The 22,528-nt window shown below is 36.2% G+C and overlaps 1 protein-coding gene, 1 non-coding gene and 1 pseudogene across 2 annotated transcripts; 1 reads left to right on the top strand and 2 right to left on the bottom strand.

Moving 5' to 3' along the window:
• Window positions 1-220: 220 nt before the first annotated feature.
• Window positions 221-3,259, top strand: LOC147493839 (uncharacterized; annotated as a pseudogene).
• Window positions 3,260-4,271: 1,012 nt separating this feature from the next.
• On the bottom strand, window positions 4,272-5,214 carry LOC147493838 (dolichyl-diphosphooligosaccharide--protein glycosyltransferase subunit 4A-like). The gene is made up of 2 exons (XM_086568832.1): window positions 5,183-5,214; window positions 4,272-4,400 (listed from the first exon to the last, which is right to left on the bottom strand). Exons 1-2 carry the CDS (start codon window positions 5,212-5,214, stop codon window positions 4,319-4,321), a joined length of 114 nt encoding a protein of 37 aa, XP_086424958.1. The 3' UTR covers window positions 4,272-4,318.
• Window positions 5,215-11,209: 5,995 nt separating this feature from the next.
• LOC147493837 (small nucleolar RNA R71) lies at window positions 11,210-11,318 on the bottom strand. Its single transcript, XR_015200644.1, has one exon. It is a non-coding gene; the product is annotated as a small nucleolar RNA R71 (small nucleolar RNA).
• Between the last annotated feature and the right edge of the window lie 11,210 nt (window positions 11,319-22,528).

The raw sequence follows: 22,528 nt of genomic DNA, 5'->3' as shown, positions 1-22,528 counted from the left end.
GATATTTTGAGTGAAGCAGGAAAGCTGGGGGTAAAACCATCTGATTATCCAACTGGCAGTGGAGCCTAGTTGGATAACACTGGTGATCTTCTTACTGATATTGGTTAGTATCAGCGATTAGTTGGTAAACTAATATATTTAAATATTACCCGACCAGATATTTCTTATGCAGTGAGCTTGGTTAGTCGTTTTATTCATGCTCCAAGGACTCCACATATGAATGCTGTTTCTAGAATACCGCAAAGATCCTGAAAAAGGGTCACCAAAAGCGCAGGTATTTGGATGCAGAAAAATGGGCATACATCTATTCATCGCTTACACGATGATGCCGACAAGGCGGGATGTCGGTTGATCGGAGGTCTACTTTCGGTTATTGTACCTTTGTGGGAGGTAATTTAGTCACTTGAAAGAGCAAGAAACAGAATGTAGTGGCTCGTTCTAGTACAGAAGCTGAGTACAGGGCTATGACTTCCACCACCAGTGAAATCATATGGCTTCGCACTCTTCTGAAGGATTTATGTTTTGGGTTGCATCTGCCAACTACACTTTACTGTGATAATCAAGCTGCTATGCACATTGCTGCAAATCCGGTGTTTCATGAGAGAACTAAGCATATCGAAATTGACTGTCACTTTGTGCGTGAAAAAGTACAGTCTAACATTGTCACTACCTCCTTTGTTCGAAGTGACCAACAACTTGTAGACATTTTTACCAAGGGACTTCCAGCTTTCAAGTTCCATGATATTCTCTCCAAGTTGGGTTCGCTGGATATCTTTGCACCAACTTGAGGGGGAGTGTGGGAGAAAAAAAAGAGCAGGCAGCGCCTTTGGGCAAGGTAAGTCGAGCTGGTCGCTACTGGAAGGTCTTGGAGGTCGACCAAAGAGTCGAAGAGCTGGTCGCTACCGAGCAAGACTAATTGGAATTAAGCTTAACCCTAGTCGATTTTGGCAGAGATTTGTCAGATTCGTATGTTTTCTATAAAGAAAAGTCTCCAATCCTTTTGGAAACTATAGACACGAATATGTACTCATGTTGTGCTATATAAACACCTTTGTAACACAAAAACAAAACTAATCAAGCAATATAAAACCTTTCTTCTCTTGTGGACATAGGTCGCCGCATTGGCACCGAACCACTATAAATTATTGTGTTTTGTCTATTTAATTAGGTGTTTAATTCTACAGTTGCAGGTAAGAGAGAACTGCTAGCTATTCAGTGAAAACGCTTCACAGAAGCTTAACCTTTATGTTAAGGCCTTTCGTGCTGAAAACAACGCAATGCCTTTCTTTCTCTTACTCAGGCAAAGTCCTTGAGCCAAACAGGAAGCTCTCTTCTCCAAACCATCAAGCACGAGCACGTAAGCTACTTAATTATTTTCAGAGGTTTGACTCAGTTAGTAGCTTAGTGCTCAGTAGTTTGGTGCTAACAAGAGCATATGACTCACACTTGATCAGTCACAATCACTTCTTTAATCCCCGTAAAATTAAACTTTGCTTGTGCTGTCTGGTAATTTTATCGAATTCTTTTATGAATAGGCATGCGTGCAATGGGAGAGACCTCGATGGAGATTATTACGGCCCAATGACAAGATCCAGATAAATAGACTACAAGCTATAGATACATTCTTAAGAGGAATGGAGATGGCTCTGATAACCACCCCTTCATTTCCTGTTAGAGTGGCAGATCATGAGCTCAGCAATATTCTCCTTAGCCTAAGAGAATACACAAGCGTAATATTAAAACACCCCAAGTGCTCTATGTACAGTGATTCATCAAAGGTCTTCGAAACCAAGAGTATAACTTATGACAAGTTAATTCTACCAATCTTCTCTACCCAAGATGATCTATCTGCAATCTTTGTTCGTTCTGTTCAACTTGAAATTCATCCACAGTGAACTAAGAAAAGATCAGCCAATAAGGAATGGCGCTACAAACAAACAGGTAACCAACCTTGAGGAATCAGTGATCACACAAAAACAAGAAGCGTGCATTAGAAGCAAGTTCTGGCCTTGCGGTGTTATTCGGAATGATATTTAGCAAAGAGAATGGACACTGGTCAGGAGTAACTGTGGCTGTTGGCATGGCGTTTGAGAGAGAAGCAACCTTCAAGGTTGCAAACCTTAAAGCACAGGGTACAGTTTTAGGGTCCATATATGGAGTCCTGAGCTGTTTTCTCTTCCAAAGATTCCTTGAAATCAAGTTTTTATCCCTTCTCCCTTGGATCATATTCACCAGTTTCCTAAGGGGTAGTATGATGTATGGCCAGGTGGGTGCTACATCAGCAGTCATCGGGGCATTAATAATCTTAGGTAGGAAAAATTATGGTCCTCCAGCTGAGTTTGCCATTGTGAGAATTGCAGAGGCATTCATTGGGCTCACTTGTTCTGTCATGGTAGAGCTCCTCTTACAACCAACAAGAGCATCTGGTCTATCCAAAATTCAACTATCCCAGAGCCTTATGGCACTTAATGAGTGTGTTCAATCATTGTCGTTTTGTGTCAACAGTACAAGCAGGCAGCAGACAAAGGAGAAACAAAAGATGCTGAAGATTCAAGTTAGCGCACTTGGTAAGCTCAAGGGAGCAGCTGAGGTCGAACCTAACTTTTGGTTCATAGCTTTTCATAGCTCCAGCTATGCAAAGCTTCTCGAATCCTTATCAAAGATGTTAGAGCTCGTATTTTTTGCAACTCATGCAATGGAATTCCTTGTACAAGTACCAAACAATTTGGGTGTTGGGTTGGAAGGAGCACCAAGAAAGCATGGATGGAGATTTAGACCTTTTCAGGAAGCTAATTGGGACTTCAATAAATAGTCTAAAGGAGATTACTTCCCTAAAGTCACTGGCAGCACTAGACAAAGAGATTAAAAGAAGGGATATCAATTGTGACCTCGAGTTAGGAAAATCGGCAAATGCAAATGAGAACAGGGGTTTGCATGTACATGAAGATGAGATGGAGAGGATTACAATTTCTTTTCTTCAACATTCTAGAGAACTGATCGACAAAATTCAAGCTTCTGAACTGGAGGAAGACCTGAAAATCCAAATCGTTCTCATTTCGAGTGGCCTATGATTCTGCATGTGTGGTTTGATGAAAGAGACGAGAGAGATAGAGAAGAGTGTCAGAGACCTTATCCAATGGGAAAACCCTTCAATGCACGTAAACTTGTTTGAAATTCATGGCAAGATAAACGCTTTACATACATAACTTTGTATCACAAAGTTACAGAGCTTTGCAAATACGAACAGAAACATCATGAATCCAATAAGTAATTAGAGCATATTCTGTGAATGTCATAGATTGAAAGGAACGATCAAATGTCCTGTATGCCATAACAGTTTAGGATGCACTAATATATATTTTGTATACAATAAAGTAACTTGATCTAATAAATAGTTTAGAACATCTATTAGTTTTAGAGCTGGAAGGATTTAATAGAAGAAATAAAAACATAAAAGGATAAAGATAGATAGAAGCACACAGTAAGACCACATTCAATTTTATGCAGTAATACTAGTGTTGAACCAAATGGACACAAAATATTAAGATTAGATCTCTTAGGGGTCGTTTGTTTTTCTGAGCCTATGAATCTTTGAATCTTTGAATCTTTGAATGGCTCATCCTCCTGAATGCTAAATCTTGATTGATGAATTCTAAAAACATGTTTGTTTTCTCGTTAGAATAACTCGCTCTGAGAAGGTGAATATAAATCATTAGGACAATTTTACTCATGCTATCTATTTTAAACACTAACTTGATTTCTTGTTAAACAAAATATATATTATATTTGAGGAGAAGAGATGGATTATCGAAAAAAATAAATGATAAATAAATTTATTTAAAATATGCTTTCACAAATATATTTTCACGGTTTATTTTCATATTTTGTTTATTTTCAGAATATATATATGTAATTCTATTTTTAAGAAAGTGGATATCATTCACCCAAAAAAAATGAAAAAACCCGTGACGCCAACATCAAATTTTGAAGAACCTATTTTGAAACCATAAAAGTCAAGATAGGAAAGTAGATGGGTTCTTAAGATTGGGTTCTTAAGAAAGGGCAAGAAGGGACTTTTTTGTTTCAAGTATTAAAATTCAAAGATTCGAGGAAAAGAAATTTTTGGTCTTTGAATCTTGAATGCTAAAAAGTACTACTTAATGCTTAAACTACTTAAAAAAAACAAACAAGTTTTGAGCCTCTGAATGCTTAAAACTTAAGTTTAAGAGGCTCTGAATGCTGAATTCAAAAAAAACAAACAACCCCTTAAACTCAACTGTAAATAGTTTTACGAGTCATTTTGAGACAAAACAATCGTCTAGCTGCCCTCATATTTTGGGTCAGCCACCACGTAAAGGGAAGCAATTACCAGACCAAATATAATGATGCCAAGAAAATTCAGACAATGGGTTTAATCTCCCTGTTACTTAAATGGTTGCACAAAAATCCCCTGCAAGCAAACAAATGCATAAAACCTCCCTATTATTTAAAACATAACATCAAAGCCAAAACAAACCAAAATACCCCCTGTAAAAACCGGGCTAATGTCATCAATCTTTACTTATAATTTTGGCTTAAGGACAAATCGGGCTGACGTCATCCTATGTAAATTTGTATTTACATATGACAATATAAAATTACATAGTTTTCTTAACCTATTTAAATTTAAATTTTCATATGAAATTTTTTTTCATAAAATATTTTAAATTTATATTCTGTCTGGTGTCGTTGGAAAATTTTCAATCCCAAAAGTTACTATGTAAATTTAAGTTTTCATAGCTCCAATGACTATATAAATATAGTTTTACATATATATGACTATATAAAAATATATTTACATATATTCTGTCAGGTGTCGGAAAATTTTCAATCCCAAAAGTTACTATGTAAATTTAAGTTTTTATAGCTCTAATGACTATGCAAATATAGTTTTATATATATATATGACTATGTAAAAATACATTTACATATAGTCGGGAAATTTTCAATCCCTTAAAAAAGTAAATAAGATAAAATGGAAAATAATAATAGACCAGATTTTATATCTTTTTTGGAAAATAGAAAGGTTATTTAACAAGACCTGAATAATAGGGAGGTTATGTGATATGGGTCAATGGGAGAGAGTTTATACTCAACCAAGTTAGAACCAAGGGGCTGAGCCTCATTTCTTGCAAGAAAATTGGCAAAGAATCCCAGGTCTTGGTCATCAATCATCTGTAATAACAACAACACGAGAAACAAGAAACCACTAAGAACATTGACACTGACACACAGTTAATAAAAGTCGAACCAATTATAATATAAATGGTTGATTAAAAAGTGGTTAATATGGGTATATATCTAACATTTATTTAAACAAAATTTATTAGATTGAAAAAATAACACGCGAACAAATTCAATCAATCTTTTCTCTTGTCGTAAATCATGCTCCCGATTTTCACACTACTTACTACACCAGTAGTCAAAATGCCAGGGTCATATATGTTTGCTGGATCGGACCCCTTCGTGGGCCTAAATGTTTCAACCTCAAACCGGCCTTCGTTGTTAGCCCATCGTCTCATTAACATTTTCATTACGGAATGTTTAGCTTGAAACCATTCTTTCAAACATATTAAAGATCAAGAAAATAGTCTAGGTGACCAATTTGGGGAAAAAGTAACTCTAGAGGACACTGTTTTTTATGAGTAACTTACAAGGACAAATTTTGGGGAAAAGTAACTCACGAACCCACTATTTCAAAATTAGGAACCCTCAAGGACAAAATAAGTTGGCCCGGTCCTTTTACTTTTTTTAAATGCCAGTTATACCCTTCCGTGAAGATAACCCTCAAGGACAAATGGCCCGGATTTAAAATAAATATTTTCCGATTTTACCCTTTCTGTCATTTTACTATGAACAATGAGTGTTCATACCTTCTGCTGGTGTATGAATAATGGTTGTTCATATCCAAATAGGTGAATGTACCTTATACAATATATTGATGTATGAACATTGAATGTTCATACCAAAAGGACTATGAACATTCAATATTCATACCCAATCAATGTTCATACCCAAAAGATTATGAATATCGAATGTTCATACCCAATCAATGTTCATACCCAAGGACTATGAATATCGAATATTCATACCCAAAAGACTATGAACATTGAACATTGAATGTTCATACCCAAAGAACTATGAACATCGAATGTACATACCCAAAGGACTATGAACATTGAATGTTCATACCCAATCAATGTTCATACCCAAAGACTATGAACATTGAATGTTCATGTATGGACATTGAATGTTCATACCCAATCAATGTTTATACCCAAGGACTATGAGCATTGAATGTTCATACCCAAAGGACTATGAACATTCAATGTTCATACTAAATACACTGGGTCGTTTTGTTTGGGTCGGGCCGTTAATTATTTCACGTCAGGGGTATACTTGACATTTCATCTACCCGATCCATTTTTTATTTCGTGTCAAGGGTATACTTGACATTTCATATGCCCGGTCCTTGTGAGTTACGGAAAAAAAAAGGTGTCCTTGAGAGTTACTTTTTCGGCAGTTTTGTCCTTGAGAGTCACTCCCTGATTAAAGAATCATTCAACCATCTCATGCACCAATTTACTCCTATGCTTATCCAATACACGATCTCCGCCTGCACTAAACACTTACTTAGAAGCAACCGCTGATATAGGAACAATTAGAAAATCAAGAACCGTTTTAGGAAGAATTTGATAATTACCATCTTGGGACTTCCACTAATCCAACACATTAAAATGCTTACTGTGAGAGAGTAATATTCACATCCAATGAATACCACACACGTGTCCAGCATATACAGAACTAACAACCAACCTCGTATCCTCGTCCTCATAGCTTGCTTCATAGCGACTCGACTAAGGCAAGCAACCTATTCAACTCGCACCCAACTCGATCTCTCGTACTCGACCTGCGAGCTCGCTTCAAAGTGACTCAAGTCGAGTAGATGATCTCACCAAGAAGCGACCTCCACAGTGCCCACTGCTCTCGCTCCACAACGGCTCGTAACGTAAGCCTTTATTACAACCATCAAAACCGCAGCTTCAGGCACGCAGCTCATTGATTATTCATAACTCGCCTTCATGGCTCATAAGTGACTTGAAGATCTGGATTTGACCTAAAGCCGAAGAGCAAGAGGAACGGGCTCCTTGACTATATAAAGTGGATGAGGAACTACATCTGACCTTATTCAAGTCCCCCCCAAAGGAGAGAACTTGATACGTAAGCAGTTCATCCATACGAACTCGGTCAAACCCCATTAACCAATCCATCTCCCTCGAATTGCCTACTCCAACAAGGTTAGACGAAATATAACTTTTACACTGGCGCCGTCTGTGGCTCGATTTCTTGAGTTCACAAACTTTCAAACAAAAAATCTTTGAACAAAATCTCAAGCCCATGAAGCATGGAAAGCCTCAAAGATCAAATAAAGGCTATGGCTACCCAGATGGAAGCCATGAACGGTAGCATCACCCAGCTCCGACAGGAGAACGCCGCTCTCAAAACCCAGGTCGAGTCCTAGAACCCGAACGGAGTTACCGCTGAGGACGGGCTAAATGAGGTCAACCAGTAGATTAACAGCCTCTCCTTGCGGATTGAACAGAGCATTGGGAAGAAGGTCACCACTCAGGTCATCCAAAAGATGCTGAAAACATACCAGGCATCACCTTTCATGCTCGAGGTACTCAATAAGTCCACCCCCCAAGATTTCATTCAGCCTCGTTTCTCAATGTACGTACGTCGACAGCACGTGCCCTGGTCAGACGTAGCTCACAAAATTCAGAGCCTAGCACTCTACAGTGTGCAGGAGTTTGACCACCTGCAGTGCCGCTTGTTCCCAGCAAGCTTAAAAAATGGAGCTCTCGATTGGTTGTACTCGCTAGGACCAAACTCAATCGACACCTTCGAAAAGCTCACTGACCAGTCCGCCAGCCAGTACATCCACAACAGACGTAAGACAGCCGACCTCAATTCACTCTTCCAATTGTCTCAGAAGAGTGACAAACCAATTCGCACTTTCCTGGGACATTTCAAGATGGAGCTATTTGTAGGAACCGTTATGGTTTCACCGAATGATTTACGAACCGCGAAAACCCATGCGCAGCTGATAAGTGCTCAAAAGTAATAATTTATAACCCCAATTATGTGTATGTTAGTCTCCATTTTATATTTAAATATTCTAATATGATACAATTTGAGTTTTTGCAGGTCAAAGAACCTAAATGTGAAATATGGTGGGAAAAGAAGTCAAACAAGTCAAAAAGGAGTCACTGGAATTGACTAAAGGCCTAGGGCAAAATGTCATATTTGTCTCCATAAGTGCCAAGCCTAATGGGACTCTAAAAGAGGATAATAATTGAGTTAGAAGAGTCTTCAATCTGATCTCAAAGCCTTAATTTCGACTTCATAGGAAGATGAGATCAACATGGAAAAGAAGTCAGAGTTTCACAAATATTAGGAAACTGAAAGCTGTCAGAAACTGTAGCTTGGGAAATAGCCTGCAGGGCAAAGTGGGCCACGTCTAACTTTGGTCCAACCGAATTATACTTTTCTAGGATTGCTTCTAGAAAGATTACAGAGAGTTTGACACCAAATAAACATAGGATTATTAAGATATTTATCTAGACGAGCATGTAAGCCAATATATAAGGCACAAAAACCTGAGTTTATATGATCTAGGAAATTTAGTGTTTGCATCTTAGATCTAGAAGTCAGAGAGAAGAAAGTTCAGACCTTTTCACCATTAATAGCTATAAAGATTATTCCTTTTCATATTGTGTTCATAGCATAGTATGAGGGGCTAATCTCCCTTCTCTTGGGAGGGGAAATGAAGCCTTTTTCATATATTTTAGTTTAGTTCTTCTTCTATCATGTTTTAGTTTAAATCCTTCATTGAGTTTCTTCTTATTCGTCCATTGATCTAACGCTCTTGTGGAGGTTAGGAGGTCTTAGGGTAATTCAAGATTGTGTAGAGCCAAATACCACAAACCCTATATTCTTTTCTTCTAGTTTTTAGTGTTCTAGTGTGATGATTGGATTCTTTATGGCACCTCAATTAGTTGTATGGTTAATGCCACATGTGGATTTTCCATGGCACCTAGAGTTGTATATTGAATGCCACTTAAAGCACAATTTGGTTTGATAGAAGATATCATTGGATATTGAAGAAGTATTTGATGGAAAGATAGAAAGCACGTTGAAAGCCACATATTATCATCATGGTTATGAGCATAAGGTTTGTAGGTATGGTGAGTTTCTATTGGTGATTTATATTAAGCATGATAGATAGATCTATTAGACTAATTTTATAATTTTGGTGGATTCATCTCTCCCAAGATATTCTTTCTCTTGATTCATATTCATATACTTAATTTAGTTTATTTTATGCATAGTTTAAATCTCAAAGCAAATCAACTATATATTAATTATTACTTAGCCATGTTTTTTACTTGCATCCATTAGAGTAATTTAGATTAGAAATTTCTATCATCATCACTTAATTATTTAGAGTAGGATTGATACCTTGCTAGCCACTATACTAATTAATATTTAATAGGCTAAGTAAGATTTGCAAAAGATACGTAACACAAACAACGACATATAAATAATTACGTGTTGCGTGCTTTTTCAATGGCGCCGCTGCCTGCTCTAAAGTGATTAGGTGATATAATATTTAATTTAGTTTACTTTAATTAAGGAATTCATATAGTATAAATTGCATATTTAGCATAATTAGATTAATTTAGTTTAATTCAATTAGATTTGCATAGTAAAAAGTATTTGCATAAAGTTTAATGTTTGTTTAACAGAAAAGAATAGTACAGAAAACATATTTATAAATTTTAAAAAATTCTGAAATTTTACAGAGTTGATCTGTACAGTATCGGTAATTTATTGAAATTTTTTGGAATTTTTAGTACTTGTCTTACCTGAGTAACTAACATCGTCTTTGCAGTACTTCGTTTTCAGTTTTTAGGATGCAAGCATCTGTAAAAACAGTCGAGTAGAGTTATTTGAACATTATCAAAAATTCTAAATTTTTTACAGGAAGAACCTTGACACGTCGGGAGCTTCCAGTAAAAATTTGAGTACTTTTTGACCTGTTTTGACCACTTAACTAGTTGCTTGTTTTCAGTGTGTTTCTGCAGCTTTTCAGGACCAAGGTCTCTGGAAGAACAGTTGAGAAAAAGGATCTATAAAATTCTAAATAATCCAAACTTTTTACAGAATCATCCCTGACACGTCAGGCGACTCCAGTAAAAATTTCGTGATTTTTAGTGCTCTTTTACGTATTTATTTAATCAATTGTTTACAGTGTGTGCAGAAAACTTCTTCACTGGACTCTGCAGGATTTAACAATACAGAAGAGGAACTTAGCAAGCTCTGATTGCTCTGAAATTTTACAGACTACTTCCTGGACGTATCAGGTAGCAGCTATAAAATTTCAAAATTTTTGGACTTGTTTTGCTTGCTATAACAGTAAGTGCTTCTCTTCCACCGTGAATCCCCTGTTAGCGGTCTCATAATTAGCATTAATAGTTAGCATCATATAGTTTGATAATATAATTTAGTTAATTAAGTGCATATTAGATTATTTTACATAGCTTTATTATCTAGTGCATGAAAACTTGGTTTCGTGATTCACCTCGTAAACGTTTAATCATAAAAGCTAATTCTTGTAACAATCTTCCAATTCTGGTTTTGGAAGAGACCACACCATCAAACTCAGGATCTGATTCTGATTCTAAAACACACACACCACTAGTAAACTTAGAGGATACACCAGAGAGAGTACCATTAGCCGCCATGGCTGATCAAAGAACTCTTAGCACCTTGTTTCAACCTATCGCGGTTCAACCACCGAATTGCATAGTGATGCCCGACAATAACAATAACTATGAGATTAAGCCCACCATTCTTAATATGTTGCCAAGATATTATGGCAAAACAAATGAAGAACCGTATAATCATCTGAGTAAGTTCTTGAGCATATTAAGTACTTTTAAAGCACCTCATCTTTCCCTTAAAAAAACTAGATTAAGGTTGTTCCCCTTGATTTTTGAGGATGCCGCACTACGTTGGTATATATCCCTACCCTCTAATTCTATAACTACTTGGGAGCAACTATCACAAAAGTTTATGAAACAATATTACCCTTTACATAAAACTGAAGCCATGCAATTGGCTATTTCAACCTTCAAAGGAAAACCTAATGAAGAGTTTCATACAACATGGGATAGATTTAATGATTTACTTGTCCGCTGTCCACATCATGGCTTTGACATACTTAATATAGTACATTACTTTATAAAAGGTCTTTTACCTATGAACCGTCAGTTAATTGAATCAATGAATGGAGGAAGATTTACTAGTCTTACTCCTGATGAAGCATACACTTTTTTGCAACACTTTTTTGAGAGTTCTAAGGATTGGGCCAATAGTAGTGACCATGAGGACATGGCACGGGTAGATGGGGGGGATAAGTTTTAATAAACCAGGTATGTATGAGGTTAGAAACGATGGTGATCAAGAATTAAAAGCCACACTAGTTAGTTTAACCACAGGAATCGAAAACTTAAACAAGAAATTTGATTCATTCACTTTAAACCCTCCAAAGAATAATCAACCTCAACAAGCAATGAGTGTCAATCAATTTTGTGAAAATTGCCTTACTACAGATCATGACACCTCAGTTTGCTCTATGTTTGTTGCTCAAGGTACTGATGATGTTTGTGCTTTTAATACATTCAAAAGACAGGGTTATCAAAATAATTTTAACAACAACAACAACTATAACCCAGATCTTAGGAATAACTCAAACAATTCATGGAGACAAAACATGTCTCCACAGTAAAACCAATATGGTTTTCAAGGTAATCAAGGGAACAATAGGCAACAATACATGAATAATAGAGGCGCGGTAGTACCTTCTCCACAGTATTATCCACAACCACAACAACAACAACAACAACAACAACAAACAAACTTGAACAGAGAATTAACCATTGATCTTATGGCTAATTACCAAACCCAACCCAACACCATAGATGAAACCATGAAAGCTTTAGCCACCAAGACCGAGAATGAATTCAAAAGGATTGACCAAAAATTTGATGTTATGACTCAACAGATAAGCCAACAATTCAATGGGATACTAGCTAGTCTAGCCGAGAGACCCAAAGGAACCTTACCAAGCCAACCTGAACAAAACCCAAAAGGTAGAAATGTTTATCAAGTTGAAACCACCCCTTCATCCGCACCCACAGAGGGAGTTAACTCGATATCTACCCTTAGGTCAGGAAATAAAGTAGATAACAAAGTTGACATACCTGATTCTGATAAAGTTGTTATAACAAAAGATAAAGAAAAGCCAGTTGAAACTGAGAAAACCAAAGAGCAGGTAATTGAAAAAATTCCACCCGCACCATTCCCCTCTAGGTTAAAAGATAACAAAAAGGAAGCACAATATAATGAGATCATGAATATTTTTAAAAATCTACATATCAATATTCCTTTTCTAAGTGCAATTAAACAAATGCCTTCCTATGCCAAATTCATAAAAGACCTAGTAAAAAAGAAAACAAATATCCCAAAAGAAGTTTTCCTTGCACAAGGGTGTTCATCCTTTCTACAGAACCAAGCCATAGTAAAACATAAAGACCCCGGTAATCCTACAGTTATGTGTAGAATAGGAGAGGACTACACTGATCAAGCATTATTGGATTTAGGTGCTAGTGTGAATTTGTTACCTTACTCAGTTTATAAACAACTATGGTTAAAAGACTTGAAACCAACAAATGTTAGACTACAGTTAGCTGATAGATCTGTTAAGATTCCACGAGGGGTAATCGAGGATGTAATTATCAAGGTCTCTGATTTTTATTACCCCGTTGATTTTATAGTTCTTGACACTTTACCTACAAATGGAAACCAAATTCCTATCATTTTGGGTAGACCATTCTTAGCAACAGCAGAAGCTCTAATAAATTGTAGGAATGGGAGCATGACAATAACATTTGGGAATCTAAAAGTGGAAGTAAATGTTTTTAAGCTTATGAAACATCTTGATGATACCGAAGGGGTAGATGATATGTGTATGATTGAGGAATTAACATCTGAAACATTTGAACAAACCTATCCAGAAGATCCACTGTTAATGTGCCTATCACAATTAGTTACTGATTATGAAAAGGATAGTGTTAGATGTCAGGTTAATGCGTTGCTAGATGAGAACATTCCAGGTGCATCTAATAAATTTAAAGAAAAGACACAGGATATAATTGAACCACCTATATTAACGGAACCACCTAGGCGTGAGTTAAAACCTTTACCTGCAAACTTAAAATATGTGTTCCTAGATGAGGCAAAGGAATTACCCGTTGTGATAGCTTCAAACTTAACTAGTAAACAAGAAACTAAACTATTAGAAATTCTAAGAGAAAACAAAGAAGCTATAGGATGGTCCATATAAAAGGATAAGTCCTTCAGTTGTCCAACATAGAATTCACCTATAAGAAAATGCCAAAACCTCTCGCCAACCACAACGAAGTCTAAATCCTAACATGAAAGAAGTGGTACTTGCAGAAATAATCAAACTTCTAGATGCCGATATTATATACCCAATATCAGATAGTAAGTGGGTTAGTCCAGTATAAGTAGTACCAACAAAATCAGGTATAACGGTTGTAGCCAACGATCACAATGAGTTAGTGCCTACTAGAGTGCAAACCGGATGGAGAGTATGTATTGACTATAGAAAGCTAAATAGTGTTACTAGAAAGGATCACTTTCCTTTACCATTCATAGACCAAATGCTAGAAAGATTAGCCGGCCAAGCATTTTACTGTTTCTTAGATGGATACTCTGGATATAACCAAATCCCTATTCATCCTAACGATCAAGAGAAGACTACATTTACATGTCCCTTTGGAACATTTGCTTATAGGCGTATGCCTTTTGGCTTATGTAACGCACCTGCTACCTTCCAGCGATGTATGATGAGTATTTTTAGTGACATGGTAGAAAAATTCATAGAAATCTTTATGGATAACTTCTCTGTTTTTGGACCTACATTTGACGATTGTCTACACCATTTATCTTTAGTCTTAAAAAGATGTCGTGACACCAACCTAGTACTTAACTGGGAGAAATGTCATTTTATGGTAAAACAAGGGATTGTTTTAGGTCATTCCGTGTCTGATGCGGGTATTGAAGTGGATAGAGCAAAAGTTGATTTAATAGCTAAACTCCCTGTCCTAAAATGTGTAAAAGATATTCGAGCCTTCTTAGGACACGCCGGTTTCTACCGTAGGTTCATTAAGGATTTTAGCAAAATTGCACGACCTTTAACAAATCTCTTAGTCAAAGATAGTGATTTTGAATTTGGGGAAGACTGCCTTACCGCATTTGAACAACTTAAGCATGCACTCACAACCGCACCAATTATCAAACCTCCTGATTGGAGATTACCTTTTGAAATTATGTGTGATGCATCCGATTATGCCGTAGAAGCTGTTCTAGGCCAAAAAGTGGACAAAGTACCTTATGTAATATCCTACACGAGTAAAACACTTAATGATGCTCAAAGAAACTATTCCACAACTGAAAAAAAGTTGTTAGCTATCGTCTTTTCCCTTGACAAATTTCGTTCGTACCTTATTGGACCTAAAGTTATAGTTTATACTGATCATGCGGCGTTTCGCCACTTATTAGTTAAACAAGATGCTAAGCCACGTTTAATTCGTTGGATCCTTCTTTTACAAGAATTTGACTTAGAAATCCACGACAAACAAGGAAAGGAAAATGTAGTTGCTTACCATTTATCTAGGCTAGTGTGTGAGTCTCTCGTAGAATCCCCACCTATTCGAGAAAACTTTCCTGACGAACACCTCTATAATATTTCACAAGTACCATGGTATCTCGACATCATCGTGAATTATTTAGTGACAAATCAAATCCCATCTCATTGGACCAAACCAGAGAAGGATATTTTCTTCGTCAAAGTAAAAGATTATTTTTGGGATGAACCCTACCTATTTAAGTATTGCCCATATCAGATAATCCGTAGATGCATCCCGGAATTTGAGCAACAATCTATTTTATCTTTTTGCCATGACCAAGCTTGTGGTGGGCATTTCGGTTCAAGAAAAACCGCTGCTAAGATTTTGCAGTGTGGATTTTATTGGCCCACCATGTTTAGAGATGGTATAACCTATTGTAAAGCCTGTTCTAGATGCCAACATTTAGGAAAAATAACCAAACGAAATGAATGGCCCCAACAATCCATTCTCATATGTGAAATTTTTGACGTATGGGGTATAGACTTCATGGGCCCTTTTCCTCAATCTAATGGTTTTTTATACATCCTAGTGGCAGTTGATTATGTGTCCAAATGGGTAGAAGCCGTGGCAACAAGGACCGCTGATCATAAAGTGGTTGTAGATTTTCTTAAAGCGTATATTTTACCTAGATTTGGAACTCCTAGAGCTATAATTAGTGATAATGGCTCGTATTTTTGCAATCGGGTATTTGGAAATCTAATGTCCAAGTACGGAATAACACATAAAGTTGCTCTCCCATACCATCCACAAACAAATGGACAAGCCGAAGTTTCGAATAGGGAGATTAAAAATATTCTAGAGAAAACAATTAACCCTTCGAAGAAAGATTGGTATTTTAGACTTAATGATGCTTTATGGGCTTATCGTACTGCGTTCAAAACTCCTATAGCTATGTCCCCTTATCGTATTGTCTATGGCAAGACTTGTCACCTACCTGTCGAACTAGAACACCGAGCCTATTGGGCTGTTAGAGCCATGAACTTCGAATTAGATAAGGCTGGAGAACAAAGAAAGCTAGAACTAAACGAGTTAGAAGAAATATGGAGTGACGCCTATGAAAGTTCAAAGAACTATAAGAAAAGAACAAAGCTAGCCCATGATAAACAAATTTTAAGGAAAGATTTCTACTCAGGTCAAAAAGTTTTACTCTATGACTCTAGATTAGAATTATTTCCAGGAAAATTGCGGTCTAGATGGTCAGGTCCTTACTTTGTAAGAAACGTTACACACCATGGTGCAATAGAGTTAGAGGATCCAAAACGAGGTACTAGTTTTAAAGTAAATGCACACCGTTTAAAACCATTTTTAGAGCTACCTACACGAGATATAGAGGAAACTTTACTTATAGAACCAATATACAAAGACATACCTGATCCGGAAAACAATCTATGGGATAAACTACCCACGGTGTTGCAAGATTATATCCTTGTACTAGCAGAACCAGTTACAATAAGCTCCATTCATTTCTTATTTTCTGCCGCTAGAAAACGAAGGATAGAGCAAATCAGACCACATTAGAAGATGAGCCTAATTTAGTTAGGGGGGTAAACTTAAGTTTCCCCTTCTATGTCGGCTGGCGACATTAAACTTAGCGCTTATGGGAGGCAACCCAAGTAGTTTAAATAGATAGTAAATTATTCTTTAAAAAAAAAAAAAAAGAAGAAGAAGAAGAGAGAAATGTGTACCTGACCCTGTGCTGAAAATTCACAGCAAAAAAAAAAAACCCCTCACTGAACTCACATTGCTTTAACTATATATGAGAAGATTTTTCCTACTTCCACTTCAACTCTCGTTAGCTTTATACTAATTCCATTTTAACTAGGATCAGAGGACTTAGGATAGTCCAACATAACCCAAAAGACTAAATATTTTCGTGCAAAGAAAGAAGAGAGAGTCAAGTAGTCTATAGAATTCGAGTTCAAAAAGGAATAGAAATCTACCCAGCGTTAGGAAGCTGTAGCTTTGCGTTTCTGACTAGGAGAGAAGTGGAGCACGTCTGAAACTTCTCCTATAAAGCTATACTTTGTAGCATCTCCTGAGTTCACTATTTCAATACATTCTACATCTCTTTCGTTCTGTATCTCATAGCTAAAACATGTCAGAAGAAATCGACCCATACTCTCCATATTTCACCGCTTTCACCGCAAATACCTCTCAAATCATAAACCGACCATGTGCTACAATGAATTACATGAACTTAGGTACATTCCAGACTATTGAATTCACCCAAATCAATCTCTCTCCAGATGCCAAGATCATACCAGAGAAGTGCTACCAAGATTTGTTTAACAGCCCTTTAGGACATTACTTCGGAAATCAATTAGAAATTAGAAACTGGGCTGGTTTGATTTATACACCAGAAGACACCTACTCTCCTCAGATGGTTCGTGAATTCTATTCTTGTCTTCAAACCTTCAGTACTATGGGATACCTAGTAGGATCTCTTAAAACCATGCACTTTTGCATAAGCCCCGAAGTGATTGCAAGGATGTTTGGAGTAGAAGATGAAGAGATTAGGCTTGAACTAGCAGGATTGGTGGAGGATATGAGTCGAGGAATCAATAGGAACTTTCTAAACCAAGAACCAAAGAATGGGGCTCTCACCTACGAGAAGCAACTAGGACCAGGTTTGAAAGTAATAGATCGCAAGCGCATCCCTATAAACACCTTTGCTCGAAACCGTGCCTTAGCTTTGATGTGGATCTCTACCAATATCTTCGGTGATCCTAATCTATTTTCCGCTGATAAATATGGCCTACACTTACTAAAGGCTTTGGAGAACGGAGAATTCTACAACGTATTCTATAGAATGCTAACACAAATCATATACGTCTTTCTTAGGAACACCAATAAGCTAGTGCTCCCCGTTTTTATTTGCAAGATGGTACGCCACTTGTGTCCAGGCTTAGAGAATCACTACAAAGATTGGGTCCCGATTGAAACAGTCAATGCACTACACATCACTCTTAGGCGCTCTAGACTCTTGGCTTGGGATTATAAGGTTAAATTGGACATCAAATACGGAATAAAGTTGTTGTCGAGGTGTTATTGGAGTGATGAAGATATTTACAAAAATTGTACCGACAAGGAAGTTTGGAAGATAATTTTTGAGCACATTGATAGCAATGACAAGGTTCGGGAAGGAGCTTGAAGTATCAAGAGTACGGAGAATTAATCTATTTTTACTCGTTATGGTACAAGTATTTGGAAGAGTTTACATAGAAGTTAATTTTATTTCCCTCTTGTCATGGGATTAGTTGTTTTTAATTTCTTAAAATATCAATAGTTTATGGAGGAGTGATTAATTTTTATGAATAAAAATTAAATTGATCTGACTTTGAAGTGTATCTTGTGATGCATATATATGTTAAGTTGTGCTTTAGTAAGGTGGAATTCTTCTCTATTACGGACTAGCTCTCTAGTAAGTTAGAATCCCACTTTGTTTTGAATCCCAATCCTAGTCAAACTCTCGAAATCGATTTTGGGCCTAAAACTCAAAAAAGCCCAACAACAAAGAAAGAGAAAAACGATTTCTTCTTTTCCGGACGCACCCACCACTCTTTCTTCTTCTTCGATTAAGACACTTCCAGCCGCATCCATCACAAGTCGCACCCTTCCAGCCGCATCCATCATAACAAACAACTACCTCATCGCAATTTAACTCCACCCATTACCAGGCGTTGGAACTTCCAGTTACACCTATCCAAGACGTGAAACACTTGCTAACCGGCAAGATTGACCGCCGGTCAATTCCCAATTTGGACGTCCTACTTTCCATATTAACCGCGATGCCTGCGTATCACCGCTCAGCTTCGGTTATGGGTTGTTGAAATTCTCGATTTGAATTCGTTTTTTAGTTTTTTCTTTTTTTGGTTGGCTGTTGTCGGAGGAGAATGGGAAAAACGTGAAGGTATTTAGGGGTATTGACCTGAGAGGAAGGAATGGTGCCGTAGTAATACTTGTTTGGCTTGAAAGATTTCGGAGAAAGAAGGTTTTTGTGTACAGGACGATTTATTACTGAGAAAATATTTGCAGTCTTGTTCCTGGGGTGTTGTTGTGTTATCTTACCCCCTCTTTTGGCCATACGCATTACGCCAGCTCAAGGACAAGTTGGAAAACAGTTAGACATGACGACCGAATGAAAAATTCAGGCAGAACTCTGTTATGGAGAATTGTTTGATAACAATGACATGAACGGATTTTTTTTTTTTTTTTTTTTTTTTTTTTTTTTAAAACAAGAATGCAAAAATCGCTGTTGGGATTGTTTCTTTTATTCTAAGGGGACAAATATCACGAAGATATTTTTGATGTTTTTATGATTGTCGAATCGGTTATGAGAAGGCGAGTGGCTTGGGAAAATGGAGTTGTATTGGGATAATCAATCCGAACTTATTAACTAATTTTCTGGTAGAGAAATTTGGACTCTCGCAGTTCTGCATTTTCTTAATAAATATTTTTGATCACTCGTGTACTTGATTGTCTAATATGGCTTTATTTATTTTACGACAGAGACAAATCTTGTATTCCATGCAACAATGAAACTATTGATTTATTATTATTATTAATTATTATTATTATTATTATTCATTGTTTAATTTTTAATTTTTATTTTTCAGTCATGGCATTTGTACATGTGACTCATATATTCCACTTTAGCATTTTTTCTCTACCTTTTTAGAGACGTATCACTCTACAGATTGAGCACATGACAAATATTTAGTCGTTGTAGTAATTATTGATCCTTATAAATCATCACTCTTATTTGTTTTTTTAAGGATATAAATTCTACAGATTTTAGCTGATGTAATTTTGCACGCATTTAAGGTAATATCCCTATTTTCTCTGATTATTTCAATTATGGTAAGCTTTCAGTTATTTTATTTAGTCATTGAGGACAATGCCTAATTTAGTTAGGGGGGTGAGAATTAAAATTTTGCAATATTTTAATTACAATATTTGGAAAGTTTATATGTGAATTATGGTGATTCTAGGTGAAAAGTATATTTTTATCGTTTAAACTGGCTAATGAAATAGGAAATTATAAGTAATGACTAGGATTAGTAAAACTTTTAGACTAAGTTTCTATTACTAGAAATAGATCTCACTAATAAAAGTCTTAGTCTAGAGTAAGTTCATATAATACACCACTAGAGGAATTTCAAATGAAAAAGCAACTTAAACTTCTACCAAACTAGAGGATTAGTACAGGGACTTGACCTGTGAGACTTGAGCCTTTCAATTTTAATTTCTTGGAGAGTCTTTACGTAAATCTGAGTCCAAGTTGACTCAACCATTTTTCAGTGCTTAAATTCGTTGTGTAGTCTCATTTATTCTTGATTTGGTCAATCACGAGGTGGCATAAACTGGGGAGATAGCCATTAAGTCTTGTAGTCTATTCAAAGCGGAATATCATACTGATAAGTCAAGTAGTGAACCAATCAGCCTTTATCCCACCTAGTAGAATTATCATGTTAACCACTTTTGAGCCTTATATATTAAACCTTTTATTCTTAAACCAATCATCTTAAACCCAACTCTAGATAAGGAGTATATCCCATATTATTAGCCTTATCCATATTTCTGAGGATTTTTAAAGAACTAAAGAGAAAGCTAGAACGAAGAAGATTTTGAAGGAAAATTTACCAAAGTCAAATGAAGAAAATCATTCCTTTTGCTCAAAGAAAAAAAAATAATAAAATAAAGAAAAAAAAAAAAAAAAAAAATTGAGCAAAAGTAGTGATAGAGTTCAAGTGTTGCAGTCTACAAGTGAAGAAAATTTCCAAGAAAGTCAAAAGCACAAAGTCTTTAGTATATTCTCAGAAATTTTTGAATCCTTTTTACCTTTTTCTTGTTAACCTGTCCTAAGCCCTGTTTTAATACCCAGACTTATCACTAAAGTATGATATAAAGTGTACAATAGGTGAGAGGATGCTAAAGTGAAGGACCCGACACTTCAAATGTGATTGACATTCTTTCCATGAGACTTTATTTATATATTTGCAAATTTCCGTCTTTCTGACTAAATATATGGGATGTTCTACTTTTTACTCATTTCCCTGCATATGGAGGTAAAATAGAAAACTTATCTGAGAGAGATTTCCTTGTGAGTGTATGAAATGGTGAGATTTGAAGTCAAAATACTAATCCAAAGGTGAGGTAGAAATTCCGTTGCTTGGAAAAGAGAAAAGAATCAAAATGGTTAAAAATGAATAAGCTCTAGTTAGGATGATTAGTCAGTCTTTTCTATCTTTATGAATATAACCTTAGCCTAATGTTTTATGATCATGGGTGTGATAAGTAATAACCTTTTGATTTAGACATTTGAACTGAAAAAGTTGTTTTCTCTAGATTTCACCATAGTTCATATGTAAAATTGATTTTGTGGGTATATCAACTGAAAACCCTCACGAGGCTATAACTCGTCCTTAAGGGTAACTTAAAGGTTTAAGGCCTTGTTGCATATGGTAAATGCAACCACGATGCCTGTGAAAGTGAGTTAGTTTATTATTTAATTAGTAGTGTTAGCTTTGAACACTTCTCTAGTATAACACATATTTGCTAAGAGACTAGCAAAATGCTAGTTGGTGTGATAAGTGCTCAAAAGTAATGATTTATAACCCCAATTATGTGTATGTTAGTCTCCATTTTATATTTAAATATTCTAATATGATGCAATTTGAGTTTTTTCAGGTCAAAGAACCTAAATGTGAAATATGGAGGGAAAATAAGTCAAACAAGTCAAAAAGGAGTCACTGGGAATTACAACTAAAGGCCTAGGGCAAAAATGTCATATTTGTCTCCATAAGTGCCAAGCCTAATGGGACTCTAAAAGAGGATAATAATTGAGTTAGAAGAGTCTTCAATTTGATCTCAAAGCCTTAATTTCGACTTCATAGGAAGATGAGATCAATATGGAAAAGAAGTCAAAGTTTCACAAGAATTAGGAAACTGAAAGCTGTCAGAAGCTGCAGCTTGGGAAATAGCCTGCAGGACAAAGTGGGCCACGTCCAACTTTGGTCCAACCAAATTTTACTTTTCCAGGATTGCTTCTAGAAAGATTACAGAGAGTTTGACACCAAATAAATATAGGATTAAGATCTATATCTAGACGAGCATTGATAAAACATAAAAATGATAGTTTACCTACGAAATGAACGATAAAACTCAAAACGTAAGTAAACTAAAACTATCTTATGTGCCTATATTTATCAAAGATTTTTACTCTCAATCCTATGAGATATAGTGGAGTAGATGATTCCTTCCACTCCTAGTCCTTCTGCATGCTGTGTTTTCTAGTCTAATTACTGTACTCTAAGTCTAATGAGAGATTTACGAAATGACAACTAGACTATGATGCAACTACCCACAAGATGCAACTAGTCGACTATTAGAACAACTATGGGAATGCTAAGTCGATTCTATGATAAGGAGTTAGAGGGGGATTGATTCCACCTTAACTCGACTTAATCCTACTAATGATGAATCATCGTAATCCGAATTGAACTGCTTCGCAGAACAATCTGGTTACTCCTAATCCCTAATTACACATGACATTTCTACCAATTCATAACTAGCATGTGAACGATTACACCCATTCTCATGGTGAACTAATCATTTCTAGAGTGGAAAGGAAATTACGACGACTCTAC

The sequence above is a fragment of the Coptis chinensis genome, chromosome 6, assembly GCF_015680905.1.
Source record: "Coptis chinensis isolate HL-2020 chromosome 6, ASM1568090v1, whole genome shotgun sequence".
Taxonomy (NCBI): domain Eukaryota; kingdom Viridiplantae; phylum Streptophyta; class Magnoliopsida; order Ranunculales; family Ranunculaceae; genus Coptis; species Coptis chinensis.
Note: the sequence above shows the minus strand (reverse complement) of the source record. Positions and strands in the feature narration are given on the sequence as shown.